The sequence below is a fragment of the Agrilus planipennis genome, unplaced genomic scaffold, assembly GCF_000699045.2.
Source record: "Agrilus planipennis isolate EAB-ADULT unplaced genomic scaffold, Apla_2.0 scaffold41, whole genome shotgun sequence".
Lineage (NCBI taxonomy): Eukaryota > Metazoa > Arthropoda > Insecta > Coleoptera > Buprestidae > Agrilus > Agrilus planipennis.
Genome location: NW_020442445.1, coordinates 1502362 through 1525756, shown reverse-complemented (window position 1 = coordinate 1525756; position 23395 = coordinate 1502362). Strand labels below are relative to the sequence as shown.

General features: G+C 32.6%; 3 protein-coding genes across 8 annotated transcripts in view; all 3 read right to left on the bottom strand.

Moving 5' to 3' along the window:
- Positions 1–900: 900 nt before the first annotated feature.
- LOC108733575 (glutamate [NMDA] receptor subunit 1) lies at positions 901–8950 on the bottom strand. Its single transcript, XM_018464762.2, has 15 exons — positions 8700–8950; positions 8116–8238; positions 6883–7011; positions 6577–6771; positions 5886–5986; positions 5644–5817; positions 4908–5169; positions 3610–3835; positions 3401–3535; positions 3186–3343; positions 2250–2484; positions 2050–2198; positions 1840–1997; positions 1608–1780; positions 901–1548 (listed from the first exon to the last, which is right to left on the bottom strand). Exons 1-15 carry the CDS (start codon positions 8832–8834, stop codon positions 1148–1150), a joined length of 2754 nt encoding a protein of 917 aa, XP_018320264.1. The 5' UTR covers positions 8835–8950; the 3' UTR covers positions 901–1147.
- A 4645-nt stretch (positions 8951–13595) lies between these two features.
- On the bottom strand, positions 13596–18239 carry LOC108733577. 2 transcript variants are annotated; one of them, XM_018464770.1, is made up of 5 exons: positions 18141–18239; positions 16849–16983; positions 16588–16782; positions 15868–16255; positions 13596–13821 (listed from the first exon to the last, which is right to left on the bottom strand). In XM_018464770.1, the coding sequence occupies exons 2-5, from the start codon at positions 16870–16872 to the stop codon at positions 13658–13660; spliced, it is 771 nt and encodes a 256-aa protein (XP_018320272.1). In that variant the 5' UTR covers positions 16873–16983; positions 18141–18239; the 3' UTR covers positions 13596–13657. The 2 variants fall into 2 exon arrangements, with proteins under 2 accessions (XP_018320272.1, XP_018320273.1); XM_018464771.1 differs by lacking the exon at positions 18141–18239 and adding an exon at positions 17061–17435.
- Positions 18240–18585: 346 nt separating this feature from the next.
- The window catches only part of LOC108733576 (protein transport protein SEC31-like), a 260375-nt gene continuing 255565 nt past the window's right edge, over positions 18586–23395 (bottom strand). For 3 of the 5 annotated variants that reach the window (XM_025980436.1, XM_025980439.1, XM_025980437.1), the window contains one exon: positions 18586–20892. In XM_025980436.1, coding sequence (XP_025836221.1) covers positions 19129–20775 — 1647 coding nt within the window. In that variant the 5' untranslated portion in view covers positions 20776–20892 and the 3' untranslated portion in view covers positions 18586–19128. Of the gene's footprint in view, positions 20893–21474; positions 21855–23395 lie in introns of those variants that run through there. The other 2 variants (XM_018464769.1, XM_018464768.2) reach the window with 2 other exon arrangements.

Sequence of the window (23395 nt, the reverse complement as noted above, 5' to 3'; positions counted from 1 at the left end):
AGAGATTTGCGGACAATGAAGAAGTAATCGAAGCTGTAAATGGTTATTTTGAGGAGCTTGACGAATCAGTCTATAGAGATGGCATTAATAGACTGGAACACCGCTATGAGAAATGTATCAGCCTTGGAGGAGATTATGTTGAGAAATAAAAAAAAAAAATTTTTAAAAACCTTGTTTTTCTTGGTCAGGCCGGAAACTTATCAATCCACCCTCGTACATGACTGTGTGTGTTAGTTACGCAATGAACACTACTTTGTTGCTGTGATTTAATAAATTAAGTAGTTTATTTAAATGGCCTTGTGGTTTTGTTATGGGTTTAGTTCTTGCTTTTATCTATTTTGAGTTGCAGACATAAAACTCGTGTGCAAATTTTGAAACTCTGTGTTTCTATTTTATGATTTTTGGAAATAACTGTAACACATTATCTTTAGTTACAAGACTTTTTTGTATTGCTACTGATATACTATTTCCAAATAATTAGTTTCTTATAAAATGTGAAAGTGATTTATTTAAAATTCAAAATGCTTGCAGAATATGGACAAATTTAATAGTAACATGTTCGGATAATAGATAATGAGGATTCCATTTATAAACAGGTAGACATTAGTAACAAGGGGTAGATACAGAGGGTGAAAGAGACGTTATTTTTTGTTGCTTAAGAAGAAATGTAGACCTCGTTCTTTCAGGACTGAAGCCAAAAATTTGTATTCCTATTAAAAAAGATGATGTAACCTTCAAATAACTTCGAAGATTAAAAGTTGCATTCAAAGTTATCAGTTAATTATCCCTTCAAAAGCATACAATTTTTGTCTAAAACTATTCCCGAAATAATGAGAATCAGTTAAGATATTTCATGTTCCTTTTGTAATAATTTTTGTGAACTTTATCTTTGTCCTTTGTAAGCATTTTGTTTCAACTCATCCACTTTTCTATAAAATTGTGAGCACAGCCCATTTCAATGACGTAATTGAGAAATTTCACCTTCTGCATCTACTCCCTGTTTCTAGCGGGCCGTCCCCTTATTATGCAAACATGTTCCGTAAAGTAGTTGTGGTATTTTCCGGGGTGCTTAGCCATGGCCGATGGTAATGGCTAGCGTCAAGGTTGTAAAGGATTTGGAAGATTTCTTTATTACCATCAACCACGGTCAATCAGCCCGAAAAATACCACAATTAGACAGGGATAGTGAAAGTCTTAACTTTATATGTAACCATAAAATTTGTCCATATTCTGAATGACTGTTTTGTTTTTGATTATAGTGTCGCAATCCATAAACTAATTGAAGGATTACCTCCACACAGCCTCTCCACTTGTCAGCTGCATGTCTAGCTAGTTCCATACGTTTTTGCTTTTTAATCTGGTGTTTCTTATACGCCATCTCGATAACTATTAAAACAACACCCCCTACAATTCCAGCGGCAACCAAAATAAAAACGCCGGCCATATTTTGTAAACCGAGAGTGTTTGGTGTTTTTTCAAATTGTTCGCATTGTTTCACAGGATTTCCTTGAAGTATCCACTTTGTATTAAGACTTTCCATGAAACCGCCTTAAAATATTATTTACGTAATTATTTAAGCCGTTTGTGGTTAACATTGTCTCTGTTACTTTCGTGGAAGTCCAGTATTGCTAAGGTGACGTCGTCTGACCAAGGAGAACCTTTTTGGAGTCCGATTCCATACCCAGACCTTCCGAATAGTTCTCCTGCGGTCACCAATTCACAATCTTGTGCTGCTTCAAATTCCAAACGTGAACTGTCCCATATAAATGCCATTAATTTTCTAAAATATTCCAACTTCATCACAAACTTTACTCCAATGAAGCAAGAAACTTGTATTACCCTTCTCTGACATCTCTTATCGCATCTTCAGCAGTGTTGTAATTATTTGCTTCCATGGTTCGATACATATTCGAAAGCTCTACTTGCCTTCTGAAATACATGTCCACTGCTGAACCTTTCACTGTAGCACATGTCAAATTTTCCATTGTGTTTCGTAACTAAAACCGATTTTCTTTGAAGGTCTGACTTTTTTACACATTTCATACATACTCTAGCATCGTTTATTCCAGTCAATTTCGTTTTTGGTCTTTCCAACACGAGAAAAGCTGCCAAGTTGGCAGTATACGATGCCACAATGATCATGGCAAATCCTGCCCAGACCATACCTAACACTCTTGCCGAGAAACTCCGCGGAGTTCCTAATGAAATTTAACTTTACAAGTTATCTTCCATATGGAAATACCTTTTACCTTCACCAATACCACTGTTCAACAAAACGCCCCACGCAAACCAAATGGCGCTAGAAAGATTTAAAGCATCTTCTTCCGTACCGTCAGCGTTAGCTAATTTGAATCTTCCAAAGGGAGAAAATCTATCGAGTAAATAAAGAACTAAAGCGACAACGTGGACCGATACCATCACCAATATCCACAATGTGTTGCTAAAAGGTTGCAGAAAAGACACCAGAGTTGACGATCTAGAAGGCTACAATACAGACGGTATTTTTACAGATAAAGAAGCAAATAAAATAATATAAGTAGAAATTATAGAGGGTTATAAAACCAAATAATAGTAGTAAGTAAACCTTGCTACGATATTAATCAAAAACAGAACAAAACATTAGTGCCGTTGTCCCACTGCTATTAAAATTATACTATGGTAGAGCCAGGAATCAATTCCCAATTTGTCGGCCGAGTCCACACCTATGACGATAATTGCAAAAAAAAAAGAAAACTGGAGCAAAGAACAAACCTATTGAATCAAACAATACTTCAAAAAGCATACGAAAATTAAAGAATATAGACCAAGAAAGAAGCCTAACAATCAGGTTATGATAAGAGTCAAACTAAAAATCTTTGATGAACTCATCAACAGATCAAATCAATCGACTCAAAAAGCTATAGAAAAAATATCAGTTATAACATCAGTAACACACTGGAGGAGGTCAAAAAGAAGTAAAAAGTCAATCGTTTTAATGAATGTTCAAAGGATTTATGATACGGTCGCTTTCTTATAAAGGCAAAACTTGTCTTTTTTCGTTTATTAATAAAGTTATATTTGTTTAAAAACACCTCGTCATTAGTCTATTAAACCTTTTTAAAATAGAAATGACAAAATAAAAGAAGCAACTATAAACTACAGGAGTTACGGAACGAAACAAGTGGACAATTTCAAACGATCTTTACCTTTTTCTCTAAAATTGTTATTCCTTGATATTTAAAAGGCTTACTAAACTCAATGAATTCGGCCCTTTCGGGGTTGATTGTGAGTGGTGCAACTATCATATCGGCTCTTTCGTTTACTAGTTCCCCAATAAGCCCAGTCCATTCCTTTTTACTGGTAACTGCATTAAAAATTTTTTAAATGAGAAAAACATAAATTTTGTAGCTGTACATTTTACCAGAATTATTTTTAATGACATAATTTCCAAACTGTCCATCTGGCGAAAGAGCCAAATTATACGTGAAGTTAATCTTTCTGGACAATTCTCTTAGTAAATCCATACAGTAACCCTTACAACAAAATTGTTCGTACTCTATATAAAACAAAGTCGATTATTAATACTTCGTTTTGGTACATCGCATTATTATTTTATCGGTAAATATTCACCGTCTTGCGATGAATTGTAATGAGGACATGGTATTTCTTCCTCGTTACACTTGTCTTTTTCATCTTTCAATTTTCTCACGTATACAAAAGGAATTTCTTCGATTGTTAACACTTTTAGGTGAGTGGGTATCATGAATCCTTCAGGTTTAATACTGGTTCTTCCTGGCCAAAGGATTCGTCTTTCTTCCACTGTTAAATGCATCCTTCCATTATCTTGTTCGGATTGCTAATATTAAATGAAAGTGACGCAATGATAATTACTACAAATTGTCACTTATGAGTAGTTTTAATATAAATTAAACATTAAACCTTTATTAACTTCCCATTAGGAAGTTATTGTAATTGGGTCGAAAAGTGAAATCGGAATTTTCATTATATTTCCACGTTTTAACATATTAGTAGCATGCTAGCCAATTTTTTTGATGATGTGTGTATGTACGTACGTACGTACGTACGTACGTACGTATGTACGTACGTTCGTATGTCAGCATTTTTTTCGTTTTCGATATCTCAAGAACGGATTGAGATATCGCCCTCAACCAAAATTTTTTCGAAAGATATTATCATAATGAAGATCTGAAAGAAATTTGAACGAAATCGGTCAAGCCGTTTTTTTTTTATAAAAAAAAAACGAATTAATTACAAACAATTTAATTAAAATACGTTCTAATCTAATCACAACAATGAAGTTACGGAATCAATAATAACTGTATTATCTAATGGGAAGTTAGTCGTATTAGCACCGACCAAAGCGTGCTCAGACCAATTTTTTAAAAAATTAAAGAGGAAGACTCACCCCTAATTACCACAAAAAACTTTTTGAGCAGACGTGTTTCGCCAGCGAGACTCGCGTTGATAATGCCCACGTATGAAGTGGGCGAAACACGTGTCCGCTCAAAAAGTTTTTTGTGGTGATTAGGTGGTGAGTCTTCATTTAGTATATTTACCACAGTCTCCTCTTTCTACTTTAAACATTAAACCCTTTTCAAACTTTAGTGATTTTTATGTAAGGCGAAACTATATGGGGTAAATCAAGAAGAATTAGGAAAAATATTTTGGCGATTAAAAAAAGGTATATTATTTCTTGTTCTGATGCTATTTTTTGTCAAAATCTTTTAAAAACATTAGAATTAAGATTGCATGATCGTTTGTCCTAATTTGTATTATTTATTAGTTACTATATTAAATACAGTGTAAGCTCTTTATAACGTATACGATATTATTATATGTAATAGGCGAAGGACTATACAATAACGAGATTCGTTGATTGTTTTATAGGATTTTTAATTACGCATTACCTTATGAAAATAATATTTTCCAACTGCCACTTGGTTTTTATTCCTTTGGATATTTACTACATCATATTCGGCATTGATTCTGTCCCCTTGATCGTCAAACGCCACCTTACCTGTCTCACCATTTAACAGCACTTGCTTTCTGATAAAATAAAACAAATCTTTCCCTGTCTCCCATATTGATCCAGAATTGTCACAATCTTTTGGGGCTTCAGTTATAATTTTTGTTTGGTTCATATCCCGTAATGCCGACGCAAGAACGTAACTAAAAAGCCATTTAGTTCAAGTTTATACTTTGTTTAGTTATCTAATCAAGTTAATCAAAAATCAATTCACGTTTAGAGTTCCGTACCTCAAACAGAAAAATTGGAACCCTTACAGAAGCGCTTCGTTATACGACTGTCGGTAAGTGAAAGAAAAAATACAAAAATAATTATTTTTTATTTCTATGTGGAATTATTAAGCGATAAACTTAATTTTTCCGACTTCGTCAAGTAGGATGTTTTCGATTATCTACCGTATAGTGCAGACCTCAAACCGAATGACTTCAGCCCTTTCGACTAGAAATCTGTACGTGCTTTTGTTTTTTTTAACTCATTGGAATTTGGAAAAAATAATCCTTTTAATAATTATAAAGTATTTATGTAGTTGTTAAGCTTTACGAAAATAAACGGTACCGAATCCTCAAGGTACGAATCCTATTTTTGTTTTTGTGTAAATATTAAATGGAGAGTCTTACGTGCTATCTTTAATGTGGGCTCTTTCGTTTGTTGCATTGACCAGTTTTAAACCCAATAGACCCACAGGAGCATTTTCTGCCTCCAGAGCTTGTTCAGTAACAATCCAAACGTAACCTTCTTCGGTCATATTGTACATTGCGGCGTCTCGAAATATGACCTTTGCATCTGTTTTACTGAAAGCAGCGGAAGGTCAAGTTTGAAAGCGTGTGTCTGCTTATACCTACAATGTCGTGTTATTTACCTTGCATACATGAGATATACCCTTGCTTGAGCATTTTTCATTTCTTGCAACTGCTCTGCGAATGTTTCGAGACCAGGTTCAAATTCGATTACCGATTCAACCTTCAATGAATATTTTGTTAAGTTGGTTCGGAATTAGTACGAAAAATATTCAAAAACGTTAAATGAAAAGTATGTTATCATGTAGTTAGAGGTAAGGGGCAGTTAAGAACAAAAGTAAGACCAAGACCAAGATTGTCCCATCGTCCTTAAGAAGTTATACCAGATATTGTGGGGTCAAATATTTGAAATGACAGCAGTTGAATGAGCGACTGCAAGATCTTACGTATGTCATGATATAAAAGTATTCATTCTCTAAGTAATTTTTAAAGCTATACGTCCAAATAAATTAAATTAATGATTATAATAATTACTAGTGTACATTACAATTAAAAATCTGCAAAAGTTCATAATTTCTTGAAATTATTTCATGAAAGTTATGGAAAAAATTGTAAAAAGTTTCATTTATTATTTTATAGTGAAAAAGCTGCGAAAAAAAAAAATGATAATAGAAGTAATTCTGCGTCTTCAATCAGGACACAATTGTAAATACTCCTTTCACTTTTTTTTTATTTAGACATCTAATTTCTCAAAATTTTTACTTTCGATATACAGAAATATCTAACGTAGCATAATAAAAGAACATTTGGCACCTGAACTTTGATTTCTACGTCATCTTCCAAACTTTGAGAAGTAGTTTGGAACCTTCCAAGTAACGCGCGACCGTCAGTATCAGAACTGTGAATAAATATAACTTTCTTATAATTGAAGTGTTTCAAAAGTTCAACCCATACATCTGCCTGATGAGAATAAGGAGGCACAGTTCTGAGAAATGAGACGTGAATATTCTAAAAAAATACGGAAAATTCTAGCAAAAGAAAATTGATAATATTTAACTTTGTTAACTCAAAGATTTCGAATTACAATAGATGCATTTTCGTTAAAATATTCAAACTCACTTTATCAGAAAACGCTGAATCTCTAGAAGATATACCTATGACAGGTATATGATAAAACCCACTCGTATAGGAAACAGCTGCAGGAGATAAATCTCCTGTAAGTGGGTGCGATACCACTACAGCATAAACCTACAACACATTTATTCGTGTATAATAAATAATTTGATCCATGAATTACCATTTCGTTAATAAAAATTATTACGAGTATATATTTTAGATAGGTATACTTTAAGGATTAAGTATGCTATTTCATCTTCCTGCCTTGGCCAATATTCTTCTATCTTTGCTATTGAGCTATTCCAATGAGAAGAATAATTGGCGCTGACCTTAGCCTATTTTAAGTTGGTCAAGCTGCTCAAAACATAAAATTTTTGGATTTGTCGTAAAGAAGGGGTTCCCTTTCAAAAATATGTTTGATTTTCTCGGTGAAAATAGCTCTTATTGAGACATTTAAAAGGTTTTGCAATTCTCAACACATTATTTCGTTTCGAGATAAATACGAAAATGAGAAAATTGCAAATTGCAACGTTTAATCTTATTAAAAAAATGAACTTAACATTTATTGAAGTTATTTGGGATATTTTATAAGTACGCTAGAACCCACTTTACATTAAATATTTTAATTTTGTGCTATAATAAGATAGGGCTAGTACAAAAAAAAATATAAATATGTAATTCATATCGTATTTTCGCACTGTTCTATTGGTAATTTTGTAATATATATTTTTTACCATACAACATTATTTCTCAGGTAAGGAATCCTATTTACTCCTTATTAGAAAAGTATTTTACCACCCTTCGCGTAGTTTCCACCCTTCGGTTAAGGAGGGACTGTCGTACATTCTTCTCTTGATGCGTAATATACTATTTTTAACTGGTAGTATTTATAACACGCATGTAGCTGTAATGCTCCCCGAAATGAATTTTTAAATTAAATTTGCATAATTGTTACGAGCATTAACAATTCATTTAATTTGTTAATTAATATAAGTCTAGTTTAGTCTCAAGAGATTGAGACGTGACATAAATTAATTTATAGAACAATTAAGGGTAACTGCGGATGAATATACACATATTTACTAGTTAATATTTAAATTTGCATACATATCTACTTGAATAATACAGAAAATTGAACTTTTACTATATTTGTGAATTTTTTATTTAGGTGAGTCAGTAAATATGGAAAAATTTACCTTTTGAGCACTTAATTAAGTTAAACAGAATAATACTTACTCTATTTGATATTAAATACTTGCATACATTCAAAGCCGTTTTTATTGGATTCTGATCCATTAAAATTGCTTTGTCATAATAAACAACACCTTTGGGGACATATTGCTGATCAAAGTTGAGATGCTAAAAAATTAGTATACAATATTCCTAATACTCATTTCTGTCGTTCAATAGATTTAAAATTTATTATTTATTCATTTATAAGTAGAAATGCGAAAATAGTGATAAAGGCGCTGAGTGTAACATTGGATTAATTAAAAGGCCAATAAAGTCGAAGCTTTAACTTTTAAAACTAATTGTAAGTTAATAATTATCAGATTTTTTACGTTATTTAAGTCAATAAAATTTTCCTGATTCATTTTTGATGTACAATAAACTGCTATCTGTTATTAATTAATTATCACTATGCAACAAACAAAACGAGCCACTAAAAAATAAAAAAAAAATTTAAAAATTGGTTTAAATATCTGATGGAAAATGGTTGTTAAAAATAACATAACAATAATTTATTACCCCGTTAGCAAAAATATATTTAATAACAACAATAATAAAATAAATAAAAGTTAAGGCCATAATAAATTTACCTGTATGGTCTGTTTGAAAAATACAGCGCTTTCGTTATTACTTAACACACCACCTATATTAAAACTTGAAGGGTTAGAAAACGCCCGAACAAAACTGAAAAAGAATGATACCAATAGTATTTTACACATTTTCATGTAGGTATTATTTCCATTGTTTGTTGTTAAATGGCAAACCGGAAGAAGTGGGTCTGCAAATGTGTGTGTTAGAATTAAGACTAAAACCGCGCCCGTTGTCCCAGCAACTGCTCCAGATGATATCGATCCTCATAAACTCGAGGGCCAATCCAAAAGGTTATCCACATTCAAGGATAAAATTTCAACTAAGTTTAAGCAAAAAACAATTACAAACCTTCGACTAAATTGATAGGTCTATTAGATGTAGTCTTATCTAAGTGTAAGGGAACTGACCCTAGTTTTTCTGCTTTGGTCCCCATTCACCTGATCCAGTGAGTGTATAAATATCTTAAACAATTATAATAAATTGTTACATCTTCTATTTTAATGTCATTTTCTAAATAATGATTTCTATTTATACGTGGATAATTTTAAAACCAAATGCATAGGTATTTTCCACGGTAGTCGAATCAAACTGAATTATCCTTAAGCTTTCTTTGGATGTCCTTTTATATTTTACAATTATTCTATCAACTTTTACGTCAGTAAAACTACTATTTCATTTTTATTTTCCATTGAAACTTTGCTTAGATTTTACCCTTTTAGAGGTTGAATTTTGAAAAAATTCGTTATTAGTGAGCCTGACCCACGAGTCATCGAGTGACCCATTCGATAATTTCAAGTGATTCGCTTGAATCCCGAAAATAAAGTATAATATAAATTAGTGGCGGGGTTGAAACCAAACATAAAGATGTTCTATTACATGCAACTATCAAATGCATAGGTATTTTCCACGATAGTCAAATCAAATTGAATTATCCTTAAAGCTTTCTTTGAGTGTCCTTTTATATTTTACGATTCTTCTATCAACTTTTACGCCAGTAAAACTATTATTTCATTTTTATTTTCCATTTGAACTTTACTTAGATTTTACCCTTTTAGAGGTTGAATTTTGAAAAAAATCGTTATTAGTGAGCCTGACTCACAAGTCACCGAGTGACCCATTCAATAGTTTCAAAAAAACATAAATACAAAACGAGCACTGAAAATATATTTCCTTCAAACCTCATATCAAGGAGGCCGACCATTTTTTCAAGGGTTGGATTAATTGCAGAACCAATTAGATGAAATGAAATGAAGATACCATACTTATTACTCATACTTTGGTTGATTTTGATCCGCAACTAAAAAAGGTTGTCGACACGCTCTACACCATACAATAGGGCACGTTTAGTTGTATTGTGATAAGTTTGATCATTAGTAGTGGCAGAAATTAGTAGCAAATTTAAAATTGATAATTTCGTTAGTTAATTTTACACAGTATTAAGAAACTTATTTCGTAATTGTTTCACGATGCAGATATTATATTAGCTAATGCACAGTTGATGAAACAGTTTTTGTCAAGACGATTGAAGATCGTGAAAGCACCTTCTCTTCTCTATCTTAAACGATTTCCGTAGTTGCGAAAGTAAGAAATTGCATCATTGCTTCAGTTTTGAAATTAAATTCGAATACAGCACAACACAAATCTACAATTAAACTGACTTGCATTGGTTTCTGATCAAACCACATAAAATCAAGATGGTTTTATAGACAATTTCAACAAAAAATATTTTCTTTGCAAAGCATCCTTAAATGTAGACGTAAGTTTTACTCAGATTGACCGTCACAAATTGATAGACAAACGAAAAAATATTAAAAACAAGAGCTTAAAATTGAAAATTTTTAGAATGCAAATGAAACTGCTCATTTTTCAATTTAAGGTAAAAAAGAATGCTCTTTATAAGGCGTTGACTGTCTGTTTGCAGGTTTGTTTAAAGGTAATTTTTTGAGAGATAATTTTCAGCTATGTTTCAGTTGAAAGCAGTTCAGTTCTGACATCTCCGATTCTAGCCAGAATTGCTGCTAACATCTCGATCACATTCTAAAATTTCTCAAAATTTTAACAAAATTGTTTTCTTAATATATCACTATAGAAGTTATGTAAACGGTTAATATGTATTGAAGATGCTAGCGATGCAACGGTAGTGTCATAATGGAAACAGAAGCGGAAACAGAAGTAATTAGTAAATTTTTGCGGAAGCGGTAACGGAAGCGGATACGGAAGCGAAAGTGTAATGATTTTAGGTGACTCTTTTATGCAGCTTTGCAACGAGTGATTCCATTTAAATTGTGTTTTGGAAACGGTCAAATTCAGCCAACAGATAAAAGTAATAATTTTTTACGACTTGTTTTATTGTTCCGATATATTGATTTTCAAAAAGATGAAAAATAAGATTTTGTTAAATTTCGATAAGCTTCCGTCATAAAAATTGGGAAACAGATGTGAAAAATTATGCGGTAGCGGAAGCACAGGCCTGTTTGTGGTGGCTAATATTCTTTAGTCAAATGAATCTCAAACTCGTTAAAATGCTGCGATTGCGATATAACCCGCTCAAACTACCAATCGCAGTGGGATTTTTTACGCGATTGTTGTTAAAAGGGCAAAAAAAGACCAAAAATTCTGATATTCTGCAAAACACTTCAAATGTGTCATCTTTAAGGATTCTTCTGCAGCCAATCGTTTTTTTTTTAATATGATCTTCACGATTGATCGTTGCTTTCTATGTATGTAACAAAGGGGGTCCCATCGACATCTTTATATCTCCCGGCGATAAGCGATTCAAATTGCGAGAAACATCCCCCTGTTGTGATGCTAGATGCTTGTTGCGTATTTAAAAATCTGTATTTTTTATCTTTCTTAAAAATAATTGAAGAAACAAATTATAATAAAATTGAAAAATTGTCTTTAATCATTATGTATCAACTTTTAAACTCCGCAAAGTCCAAATTTAGTTCTGTAGCAACAACAGACATCGAATGAATTACATATATTTCGCATACTGAAAGGTGACAACCAATATCGACGTTACATTTTTTTAATTTTGTGTGGTAAGTACTCATTGCAACATGTATCTAATAGGCAATCACTTTGTACGTCACTCACAGCAGATATTTTGAATATTGACTGAATATTTCGTTACTTCGATGTGGTATAAATACAGCGTAAACTCTATATAATGACACTTAAGGGACTGATCAAGTGGTTGTTAAATGGAGAGAAATAAAAATAATATTTTACTATTCTATAATAATATTCATTTACCAATATGGTACACATTTTGCAGACGAACATTATTATTCATACATTGCGTATAGCCTGTTATCTTCGTCTGATGTTTTTTGCTGCTCCAATATTTTAATTACGTATCTTACTCATATCTTGAGATACTGCTGGATCAATTTGATTATATAAAAAGTATTTTTTTAATAGTTTCGCTGCATCAAGTGCTTGTTTGATGCTTGGTGGAGGGACAGGATCGTCTTCTTCAACAACGTACACAGCTGCAGTTCTTATCTATTTCGGCAACTTAGAAAGAACTGCTCAATGATTTATAATGTCGCATTGTTGTCGTTAAATAGAGTGAGCGTGACGCTATATAGAGGGTAATATTGTATAGAAAACAATATAAACCAACCAAAGTCAAGCAATTTCGAGTGACATTATAAACAGTTTACACTGTATGTGATATAAAAGCTGTAAATCCACGCATACTATTAAATCGCTTCGCCTTCAATGAGACAACGGCCTAACAGAATATCGTCGTTGTGCTCGACACTATCTCATTAGATATAAAGTTACGTATAATGCTACTTTCAGTTAAATAGTTGTTTCTTTTTTAATTTGGCTCGTATAAATGAAATTTCTGCTTCAGTTACTAAACGCCAATGGCTGATTCGCTGAATCAAAGAACGCCTAGTAAACCTTTTTACAGTAGCACACAAGAAAAAACTATTTAAACACAGTTACGGTTCTGTAATAAGTAATTACTATTAAATAACTATTATTCCACTTTATTTAGACCTGTTGATCGTTATTTTACGACAGGAGAAATAGTAAGTAAAAGAACCGTTAAATATAACAAATGCAATAGATGCACTATCGTCTCTAGACTTTGAAGTACAAAAATATTGAAATTTTCGATGCCCAAAAGTTAACCATTTATCTTCATAAAATTTAAATGTCATGAATGAAAAATGGCTGTTATGATACAAATAAATTTGAAACAGACGCTGTGCAATAAATAATTTATTCGATGCATTTAACGTGAAACAGTGATTATCAACTAAAGAAATTATTTAATAGATATATGCCTATTACCCTAAGAATTTGTTATTTAATTTAACAGCAAGCTGGTCTACAAATGAGTAAACCCCAAATGGTAAGAAAAATGGAACTTATGGTTTATGACTGACTTTTTAGATTTTTTGGCTGATACTATTGAAAGTGTTGTAGGTATATATCGCCTTAGATCCAGTACACCATTTGTACAAAATTAAAACACCTACAAAATGGTTCTTTATGGACCCATATCGGACCATGTTTCACCGAGAAAAGTCAGAAAAACGATTTTTTTCTTTAAAAACTCATCTCTGGTAATTTACAACAATATGCGCAAAACGATAGTTCATTATGTCTACTTTAAAAAGGTGGGAGATGCTTGTCGCTTGTAATTTTTGAAAAATTGCAATATAGGTGAAGCTTTTAGAATATTATTTTGTAAATTGCACCGTATTACCCTGAGTGATCCTATTTGCATTTATCAAGCGGATTGTGAAACTAAATATTATAAATTAAGATTAGTTTGTATAAGATTGTAGTATAACTTTGTTAAAAGCTAAAAATCTTTCCTAGGGGCGATACGGATTTGTCCAATAAAAAAAGTAAGACATTTCTTGTACGATTGCATATTTATTATTACATATAAAATTGTATTTTTAGATGACGGTGAGAACAAAAGAAGTTAATGAGTAAAATGCCAAGGATGATGTCCTTCAGGTAATCCTTTGGCAGCAGCCAAGGCAGCTGAAGTTGCACCTAAGGTGGCTTCCTTGGTGATTGCAGCATGTTTTAATGTTACTGCAGCACTAGATTGTTGAAGTGCAGCTAGCTTTGCAGCAGTAAAATCTAAAAAGTTTAATTGACTTAAGAGGAAGTAAGCCAAAATTAATATAATATGTTCAAAGAAACTGGATTTCCGGATTCTAACCGTTTCTTTTTGATGAAATCACCATGACGGACTATGGTGGACGTAATAAGTAAAAAAAAAGAAAAAAGTGAGTAACTTAAAATTTGCACACGAATACAAGAAAATATGGAAAGAAAGGGAGAAAAATCCACATTATTTGATGAGGAAAGAGTAAAAAGATAAACAAATTTTAAGAGTAAGATTTAAACTGGAAAGTGAGAATACGACGACTAAATATTGGGAAGAAGAAAAGAAGAAAATATGTAGCTTATGCAAATTGGAGCTTGGACCTGGAAATGGTGCAAAATAATGAAAATTTTAAATGGTCTCAAAAGGATTTACGAGGGAAATCTTAAGGAGGAGGAATATATTAGAACGGCGAGAAGGATAAATATGTTTAAAGATTGTAAAAAATGTAAAGTAAATGCACCGTTTTTAATAAAGCTATCTATCTACCTATCAATGATAAACAATTAACACAATCTTCCATCAAATTGGAAACCTAATTTGTAAAAACAGAAATGCCTAAGAATTTCGTAAAGGATTGAATAACATCGTATTTTTCAACACCATTTCCAATACAACGTCCAGAATAAGCATTCAAGTTAAGCTTCAATAATCACCGATGTAGTGTTTTTGTCAATAAAATACACCCTACATTCCATTAATTAACATTTAATTATACAGTTACGGTTACGAAAGAACAATTCGTTCTTACAGGGAACCGCTTGCAAAATGAAAGTGAATTTAGTTCACTGAGTTGTAAACATTTTTGATAACAGACAAACGAGTACATTCTTCATAAAAGTTTACCCTACGCGGAAACATAAAAATAACAATTTGTGATTTCATTCTCTACGCAAGAAAAGATTACATCCCACAGGTTGAGTCTCTAAAATGTGTTGTCAGCAGGACATAGGTATAGGACCAACTTTTTGTTAGATATAAAATTTTAAGAAATAAATTAGACCTAAAAAGATTTTGAAGAAAATAATTATTTTTAGTTAGTCCTTAGTTAAAGACACAAATTGTTAATACTCGTCCTTCATATGTTCTTTAAAGTAGAAATTCTTAAATGCAATTAAAAGTTCGAGTACTTTATGTTAGAACTAAACATTAATAATATATAATTCGAGAAAAAAAAAACAAAAATGTTTGCTTTAAAGTGCATAATGTATATTAGGCCCGAAGACCGAAAACGCTCAGTTTTGTCAATTGTTGAACGCTCACAAAAATGCATGTGTCGCAATTTAAATGTACTATGTAATTCGAAATGTCATTCAAACAGTTCTTGTAAAAATAAGTAATGTACCTATGTAAAGTACTTGAAAGTTCGAAAAAAACCCTCGTTTGTATTTAATTATGGTTGTCAAAAATTAAATCGTTTCTAATAAAGTAAAAAAGGCATGAATTTAAGTTTGCGTTGTACTCCACAATAAGTTAAATGTGTAGAAAATAAATCGAAATTCATTTGTTTAATGAATAACTTTTCGCTTTTTCATTCATTCATTCATATATCATATGCTCGACAATATAAGTGTTCAGTGTAACTTTCTTCCTAGAACTGAAAAACAATTATAAGAAATTTAATATTGTTGAAATGATTCGGCGAGAAAAACCGAACCCATCTTTGGTATCCAATTATAGTTGTCAATAATTGAATTGTTTCCTAAAAACTGAAAAATGGATTGAAATTCATTTGTTTTATAAGTACAATATAAATCTCATTGTACGCAGGTAGAAAGCGGCAAATAATACAAGTCGAACATTAAGAACGCGTTGTGAGCGTTCAACAATTGACAAAACGCGTTCCGGCTGTTTAACAGTTACCAGAACGCGTTGCGAGCGTTTAAAAACAGCCAAAACGCGTTCTGTGCGTTCGAAGGCAGCCAGAACGCGATGTGGCCGTTTTTTCCCGGCCACTGAGCGTTTTCGGTCTTCGGGCCTAACATATACACTATCTGTTCTTTTATAAAACAGCTTACCAGATTTCTGAACTTGTAAAGCAGCAGCGGCTGCATTCTGATTTATAAGTGCAGCCGCATCAGCTTCCTTTGCAGCAGCTATTTGTTGTTTTTCAGCTACATCCGCTTTAGCTTGAGCCAATCTCTGCTGTGCAGCAATGACCGCATTTGCAGCTGCACTAGCCTGTTGTCGATGAACGGCTGCAGCAGCTTCGGCTTTTTGTAACGCTAAAGCTGCTTCCGCTTCCTTTTGAGAAGCTATATGTTGCTGTGCTAAAACGTCGTCTTTAGCTATCTGAACGCGCTTTTGAGCTTCAGCTACTGCAGCTGATGCTTCCTTAGCCGCCGATATAGCAGCTGCTATTTCGCTAGGTCCGGGACCGAGGTGATAAGCCAATTTACCGCCGCCCTTTTTATAAGTTATAAAAAAATTTAACGATCTAGCTAGTATAGGAGCAAAAAAGAACTTCTTTTTTAAACCAACGCTAACGGTTTACCTTTTCTTTTAAAGACTTCACCAAGAGAGGATTTTTCTGCAGTTGGTGACGTACAAAGTCACTAGATAGAGATACACTACCTGGTACGATGTACCATTATATGAACTCAAAAGCTTACCTTGATGAAGCCGTAACACAAAAAGGCGAAGCGTTGGTTATTCTTTGAAAGCACAGAATGGTGCAATTTTGATTATTATACGTAAATGACTTTAACTATCAAAATGAATTAATAAGAAATCCTTACAGTTCCAAATTTGGAAGTAAAATCTGCACCAGAGTTTCCATAAAACCGTTCAGGCCAGCCAACACCGTCCCAACCAAAACCCGTCCCTGTACCCTGATGTTGGACAGCGTAAGAAATTCCAGAAGCTTCTCTTTTCAAAATCTCTTTGCCATAACATATATTGGTGAACAATAACACGAGTAATAGTTTGTTTAACTACATAAAAAATCAAAGAGTTAAACTGACAATGTTGTTTAGTCGTTATTGTACAACACAACTTACACTTTTCAAGAGCATGTTTGACATGGTTTCGTACGAACAAACTGGACACTGTCTGGAACTACCGAATGGATTATTTCTTCTTCCCTTTTATACTATTTCTAAACAACTGTTTCAATCATTTACTTAGTTGCGAATCTATAATTAAATGGAGTTATACAATTTCTTGCTACGGCAAAGGGATATTTAAGGTGTGTCACGAATTCAGGTAATACCTCAAACTTTCGATTTCATTCGATCCTTAGCTCCTTGGGATAATCATATCCTTCGACACCCGATAACGTAATTATATTTCCGATGCTGTCTTATTATATTTAAGTAAGGTTGTGTCGATTTTTTATAATTGCTCTTGTTTTAAAAGGTTGTCCAGAAACCTTTGAGCGGTATTTCGTAACAGAGGGTATAATTTCGTGCAGAAACAATGTTAAATTAATTGCTTTTTGTTTTTTAATTACTATAACAAATTGCATTTAAAGACGGCGAGATAACATGTTGATTACGGCTTAGACGAGTAAACATAAATTTAGATTCATCGACTGAAAATTGTTTCATTAATTAATTGCAAACGTTGAATGTGATTCCTATTGTGTAAAGGCTTGTATCATATATCCCACATGTAATATTTTTGTCATTTTGCTTTCTATTTATACAAATATTACAACGTTACATGTAAATTATTTCAAGTTCCTTTTTTCAAATAAATTTTTTACATTACGTTCCTTATGGTCCAGGCAAGTTGGACTTTCCAAAACTGACGATTTTTCAAATAATTCACTTGAACTATTAACAGGTTACAATTTTTAACGTTTTGACAAAGTATTCGTTGCATAGATTTTTAAAAATTTCAAACATCGCGAGATCAGTTGACGTATAGACGGAAGGGTAAAGGGGATGTAAAATCAAAAAGCTTCATTTTATAATAAAATAATATAATCTAGATTCTAATCAGTAAATCAACAGCATGTATTCTAAAAAAATTTTATCAACCTTTTTTGTCTCTCCACCTAGCATTAAAAAAATAATTAATATATAGATCCCTTTACTGACCTTTACAAAAATGAGGCCTTAATCACGATTTAGAATGTACTGTAGGTATAAAATAAAACACTTTCTTAATTAAAAAAATGAAGCAACTCGAGTAACACCTTAAAATAACTTGTAGTTTATTATTTTTGTATTGAATATTTTTTAAAAATTGTGTAAAATTAATACCTATCGCATTCTAATATAAAAATTCGATTTAAGGAAATTTGTGAAATGGATAAAACCAATGAAGTTTTAATTTATTTACTCACCGAGGATTCTTCTACTTTTGAGTATTGTTTCTGTAATCGAAGTGATTATTTTTAACGTATAAAGTCGTTTATTTGCAATCGACAAATGACCAGTTTGTAATACATATGGTCCAATTTTTTTAAATCTTACATTTACCTAATTAGACTTAGTAGCATGTATAAATGAATATTACATGTTATTGTTTCTAATGACAACAATGAAATGTATTTTATTGCAATAGTTGTCCTATTATTTATTAACCACTGACACGTTTTAAGGTGTTGTTAATCACATTTAAACATTAAAAAAAAAAACGAGGGAAACAATTTATTGTGAATGAAGATATATTTTCACGCACGCCATATACATATAAGTAATATTAAACAAATATGATTTATTAACTTTTGTGTGATACAACAAAATTTCTGCTGGTTTGTACACACTGTAGCATCCGCAATTCTTTTATCGTACGTATTTAATATAAATATAATGAAAAGTTCGCCTTTTTTTCCGTTACTACTAAGTAAATTTAGCACCCCTTAGAGCTCATTTCAATTAAAGAAAATATTCTCAATTATATATTTATTTAAAAAATATTTCACAACACAATCTGTTATTTATCTAAAGATTAAATTATCAATACAGATACAACATTAAATTAATTGTATTTTTAACTTATTAATTAAGTATCACGCAATGCTAACAGAGAGTTCTTACAAGTTCATGACTCTTATGGAAAGTTTTTACACAAAAAGTACAATTATTATAGAAAAGCAAAAAATTAAATGGTAGGACATTACATCATTTGCTATCAAGTTCGTGTCTAGCTAAGAAGCAAACGTTTTTAACTTTTCTTAAGCCACTTCATATCACATAAGTAAATATTTTTGGAAAGTCTTCAGAACTGTCCGATGTTGTGACGTTAAGGGTACACTGAGGAGAGACGTTTTTCAATTACGCTTATTTTTGTACTGTTTTCAAAAACTATATGCATTGATCATTGTTCTATTAAAATTCTTCTGCACTCTCGGACTCTTCTTCTTCCCTTTCATCGTCAGAACTTTCGAAAGCATTATATGGTTTCGACGCTCTAGTAAAAAATGAATCTCCGTCGTCTTCTTCTTCCCGGTTTTTCTTATAATGACTTTCATCACTGAAATCGGCTTTAATTCTTGCTTCAACTTCGTCATCCGATAAGTCCCTTCGATCAGGTTCTGTTTGTTGTTCTTCATGTTGCGGTTGTTGAGGTGGAATGGCAGCTTCGGTGGTTATTATTGGGGCTGGCAATGTTACTGCACCGTTTAACTGCGCAGTCAGTTGTGGAAAAAACGCTTGCCCTAAGGCGATATCTTCGGGCTTGGTGTTATACAGAAAGGGATTATAGATTAAATTTTCTGCAGGGTTGGGGGCCCTGGGGAGGGGTGGCACAGGGCCGGGATACGTAGGTGACGGTATTTCTGTACGGTGTCGTACATGAAATGCCCGAAAAACCGGGTTCTGTGTAATTGGTGCTTGGACTTGCTCTACAACATTTTTAATTTCAGCATTGATGTTATGAGTTATTACTTCGGAATTGGTTTGGTTTGCAGGTTGCTGTGAATTTTCGGGGACAGCGAGGTTTTGTTGTTCTGCATTTTGTTGTTCAGATGTGCTATTGTTTGCGGAGATTATTAAATTTTCGTTTTGAAGGTTCGGATCCGAATTGTGCGTTATGTTTTGGTTTGCTAAAACCTCGTAGTTAGATTTCGACTGAATGTTCTGTTCTTTTAGTTGTATCATGGTTTGGTTGAGAATCATAGGGGCTTCAGATTGCTGTACAGCAGGTGTATGAAGCGGTTGATTGTTCTTATTAGGTGGGGGACTATTATAAATATTAAATGAATATACTTCACCACTATGCTTAACTAATGGCTTTTGAGTTTGGGTTTGAAGCAACCTCTGTCTTTCCATTTCTTTTTGTCGTTCTATTTCTCTTTGCTTGTTTAACTCCCTCTGTCTCTCTAATTCTTTTTCTTTTTCCATTTCTCTTTCCCTTTGGGGTTTATAATATAGGACTCCCGTATAGAACGGAGGGGTACGTTGATTACGAAACTCTTCCATTGTGGGAAGTTGATGACCCCGTTGTTGAGGTGGTGGTGGTGGTGGTGGAACATATTTTGGAACAGCGTTATATTGACCCTGGAATTGGGCGCCATATGGTATTGCATTATGCAGAGCATATTGAGAAGGCAGGGATGGTGGCGCGGATTGATGTAATTGAGGTAGATGTGCAGACTGATGTAAGGGAGGTAGAGGTGCAGACTGATGTAAGGAAGGTAGATGTGCTGACTGATGTAAGGAGGGTAGAGACGCGGATTGATGTAAGGGAGGTAGAGGTGCAGACTGAGGTAAGGATGGCGTTCCGTAAGCTTTTGAATAAGGATTTGACATGTAGGGGCTGCTACTTAAAAGTGCGGCTGGACTTATTTGAGCAGCAGTAAGAGCTGCGAGTGACGCTTGTTGGCCGAAAGGTAGAGCGTAGCTTTGGGGTAGAGGTAAATTTGCAGGATACGAAGGAAACTGATAAGGATAAAAGGCTGTCTGGGCATGTTGCGCATCTGATCCCTTCGATAGTGGCAAGTGGAATGACTGTTTGAGTGGATGGTAATTTTTCATAACAAACTCACGAGGTGCTGCATTTGGAATTGTGGCGGGGTAACTGTATGGAATGTTTCCTTCTCTTTGGCAAGTTATATGTTTTGTGTACCACAGAAAGATTGAACAAACTATTATCTGTGAAGAAAAAGTTATGTTTATCAGAACAATTAAACTTAATTATTATTCTTGCAATTATTTTAATTTGATTTGTGTCTTATTCTTCAAATTTATTAATTGGAACATCCAAATAATGAAAGAGTAAATTGATATTTAGATAGTGAAGCTTGTTTTATAAATTTAGAAACGTCTTAATTAATGTTTCAGTTTTTTAATTTGATAAAAAACCTTTAATCTTAAATAATCTGCGTTAATTCACGATCACCACTTTAAATATATATATATAAGCACTTGGTTGTGTATTAAAAGCAATAAAAAAATTTACCATAATAAATCGAAAAACAATTTTGGTTGATATTGATATAAGAAAAAAGAAAATAAAAAGACAGAAATAATTATTCACTGTGGCACTTGGTACAATAATCCAATGAAGGCACTTTATAAAACACACATTAAAGGCAGCAGTCACGCATTTAATTTTCTCGAAATTCTATTAAAAAATGTTGAAACACTTGAAGATAATGGAGCACTGTTAATGATAAGTTTTAATTTTCGGTGGTGTTTTTGAATTACCCCTAATCATATAACTGCGAACCTTACCGTTAACTTCATTGTGATGTGAGATCGAAGACTTCATAATAACTGCCAATGAAATTGGCGGTTTTGGTATTTATACATTTTCGTCAGGTGAAAACTGAAGACTAGCTCGGTTAATCATTATTACCGAAGCAGAGCTGTAAGAGGGACGGGACTTGTCAGTCGTGGGACACTTCTTCGCCTTTCTTGTTTACCAAACTTTTTATGCAAAATCTTACTAATAAAACCAACGACAGCCAATGATGTTGATCATAAAACGTATGCTGGTCAAGACAGTTTCAATTACAAGACTATACTACGTACGCTTAATACCTTTTTGTAAAATTCATCAATATTCTCTTTCGAATAATCACTAATTTATATGCGGTTTGTGGAGAATTGATATGAACGAATATTTTTTAGTACATTTTTAAAAAAAGAATTATTAGATCGCTTTCATTTCCACTACGAAATAATTTACGAAGTTTTTACCTGTCATCCTTGGTATTAAAACGTTTCAGTTTTGATATTTTTTAATTAATTTAATATATTCACAGAGATTAACTCAAATAATAAATGAACGCGATTCTTAATCACAACATTAATTAATTAAGTAATTGACACTAAAGACATTATATTATTATAAAAAAAATAAAATCCGCATGGTATTTTACAAAAAAAGTCAAATTTTAAGGTTGAATTAGATAAATAGAATACATAAATAAAATCGGTCAAGTGCAAATCGAACTAGCGCCCCGCGAGTAGGTATGAAAATAGTTCGTCGGTCACGGGAATCAAATTTCGAAGATTTTTACAGCTTTTCCGAGTATGTTTTAAGTTGCCCTTCACAAGCAGTTCCCAAAACGTATAATTACTGTTTTACAATTAAAAAATAATTTTTTTTGGTGATGTATAACTACAAATTTTCGGTTGTTTTTAATAATGTTATATTGTCAAATTTCATGATTCTATGCCAACAGAAAGTACTGTACAGGCCTTGATTCCCTTGGTAGTGTCAAAATATGCAGCAAAATGATCATATCTTTGACTTTTTCACAGCTCCAAGGGATTGCAGACATGAGTTATTTCAACTTGATACCTCCACGCATTCCTGTGAGAAAGCAACTTGACAAACAAACAGACTAACAACAAACTGATCCTACAAGGGTTCCTTTTTTCCTTTTAAACTACGGAACCCTAAAAAGGATAATTTTTAACGATTCTAATTCGTGAAAATAATAAAGTATAAAATTGTTTTTAAGTGTTTACTTTAACGTAACATTAACGACAACATTTTTAATTACGTTGACTTCTATGTTTATTTCTTTTATGTTTAAAGGAATTGTATAGGTGAATATTTGATACCTCTATGCGTTCATGAGAAACAGATAGAGGATGAAATATCAATGTCGGTTTAGCAAAATAAAATCCTTTTGCCCCTATCATATCGCTTATTAAATAAATTAATACTTATTATATTACAAAAGGAAAGGAATGCTATAGGAACCAACCAAAAAAGAAGAGATATTACTTGTATAGTAAAGGATGAAAACAAATGGCGGTAAACAATTTATTACGGTAGTTTTTAGGTGTTTGGAGAGACATTGGTGGTGTTCATGAGCTACGAATAGATGCTGATATAATAATTATGTAATATAGAACAATCGCCTACTTATATTTGATAATAGATAGGTTAATATTGTTGGTTCGCAGGTATTGTGAAATCTTTTATAACTTACAGGTCTGTCATGAAAAAAACTACCGTGCGCATTCATGCAAATTTTTCTTCTCGCTTGCTCATTGCAATAATGACGTAGCAGTCTATTACTTTCATAGCACTTCCCTTTTTTTTTTCCTAAAAATATATTAAAATATAACGTCCTACGGAAGTCGAATAAGTGCTGCTACATAACAGAAGGGTTTCTTTGATTTGTACGTCGATTCT

Bases quoted from the DNA above. Each gene is read 5' to 3' on its own strand.
- LOC108733577 (XM_018464770.1), bottom strand. From the start codon at position 16,872: ATGTCAAACATGCTCTTGAAAAGT. The intron at 16,256-16,587 runs GTAAGGATTTCT...ACTTATAAAAAG, and splicing joins TTACTTCCAAATTTGGAACT to GGCGGCGGTAAATTGGCTTA. The intron at 13,822-15,867 runs GTAAGCTGTTTT...TAAACTTTTTAG, and splicing joins TTTACAAGTTCAGAAATCTG to ATTTTACTGCTGCAAAGCTA.
- LOC108733575 (XM_018464762.2), bottom strand. From the start codon at position 8,834: ATGAAAATGTGTAAAATACTATTGGTATCATTCTTTTTCAGTTTTGTT. The intron at 5,987-6,576 runs GTGCCAAATGTT...TATTCATTGAAG, and splicing joins ACGTAGAAATCAAAGTTCAG to GTTGAATCGGTAATCGAATT. The intron at 1,998-2,049 runs GTATGTATGAAA...AATCGGTTTTAG, and splicing joins CTGGAATAAACGATGCTAGA to TTACGAAACACAATGGAAAA.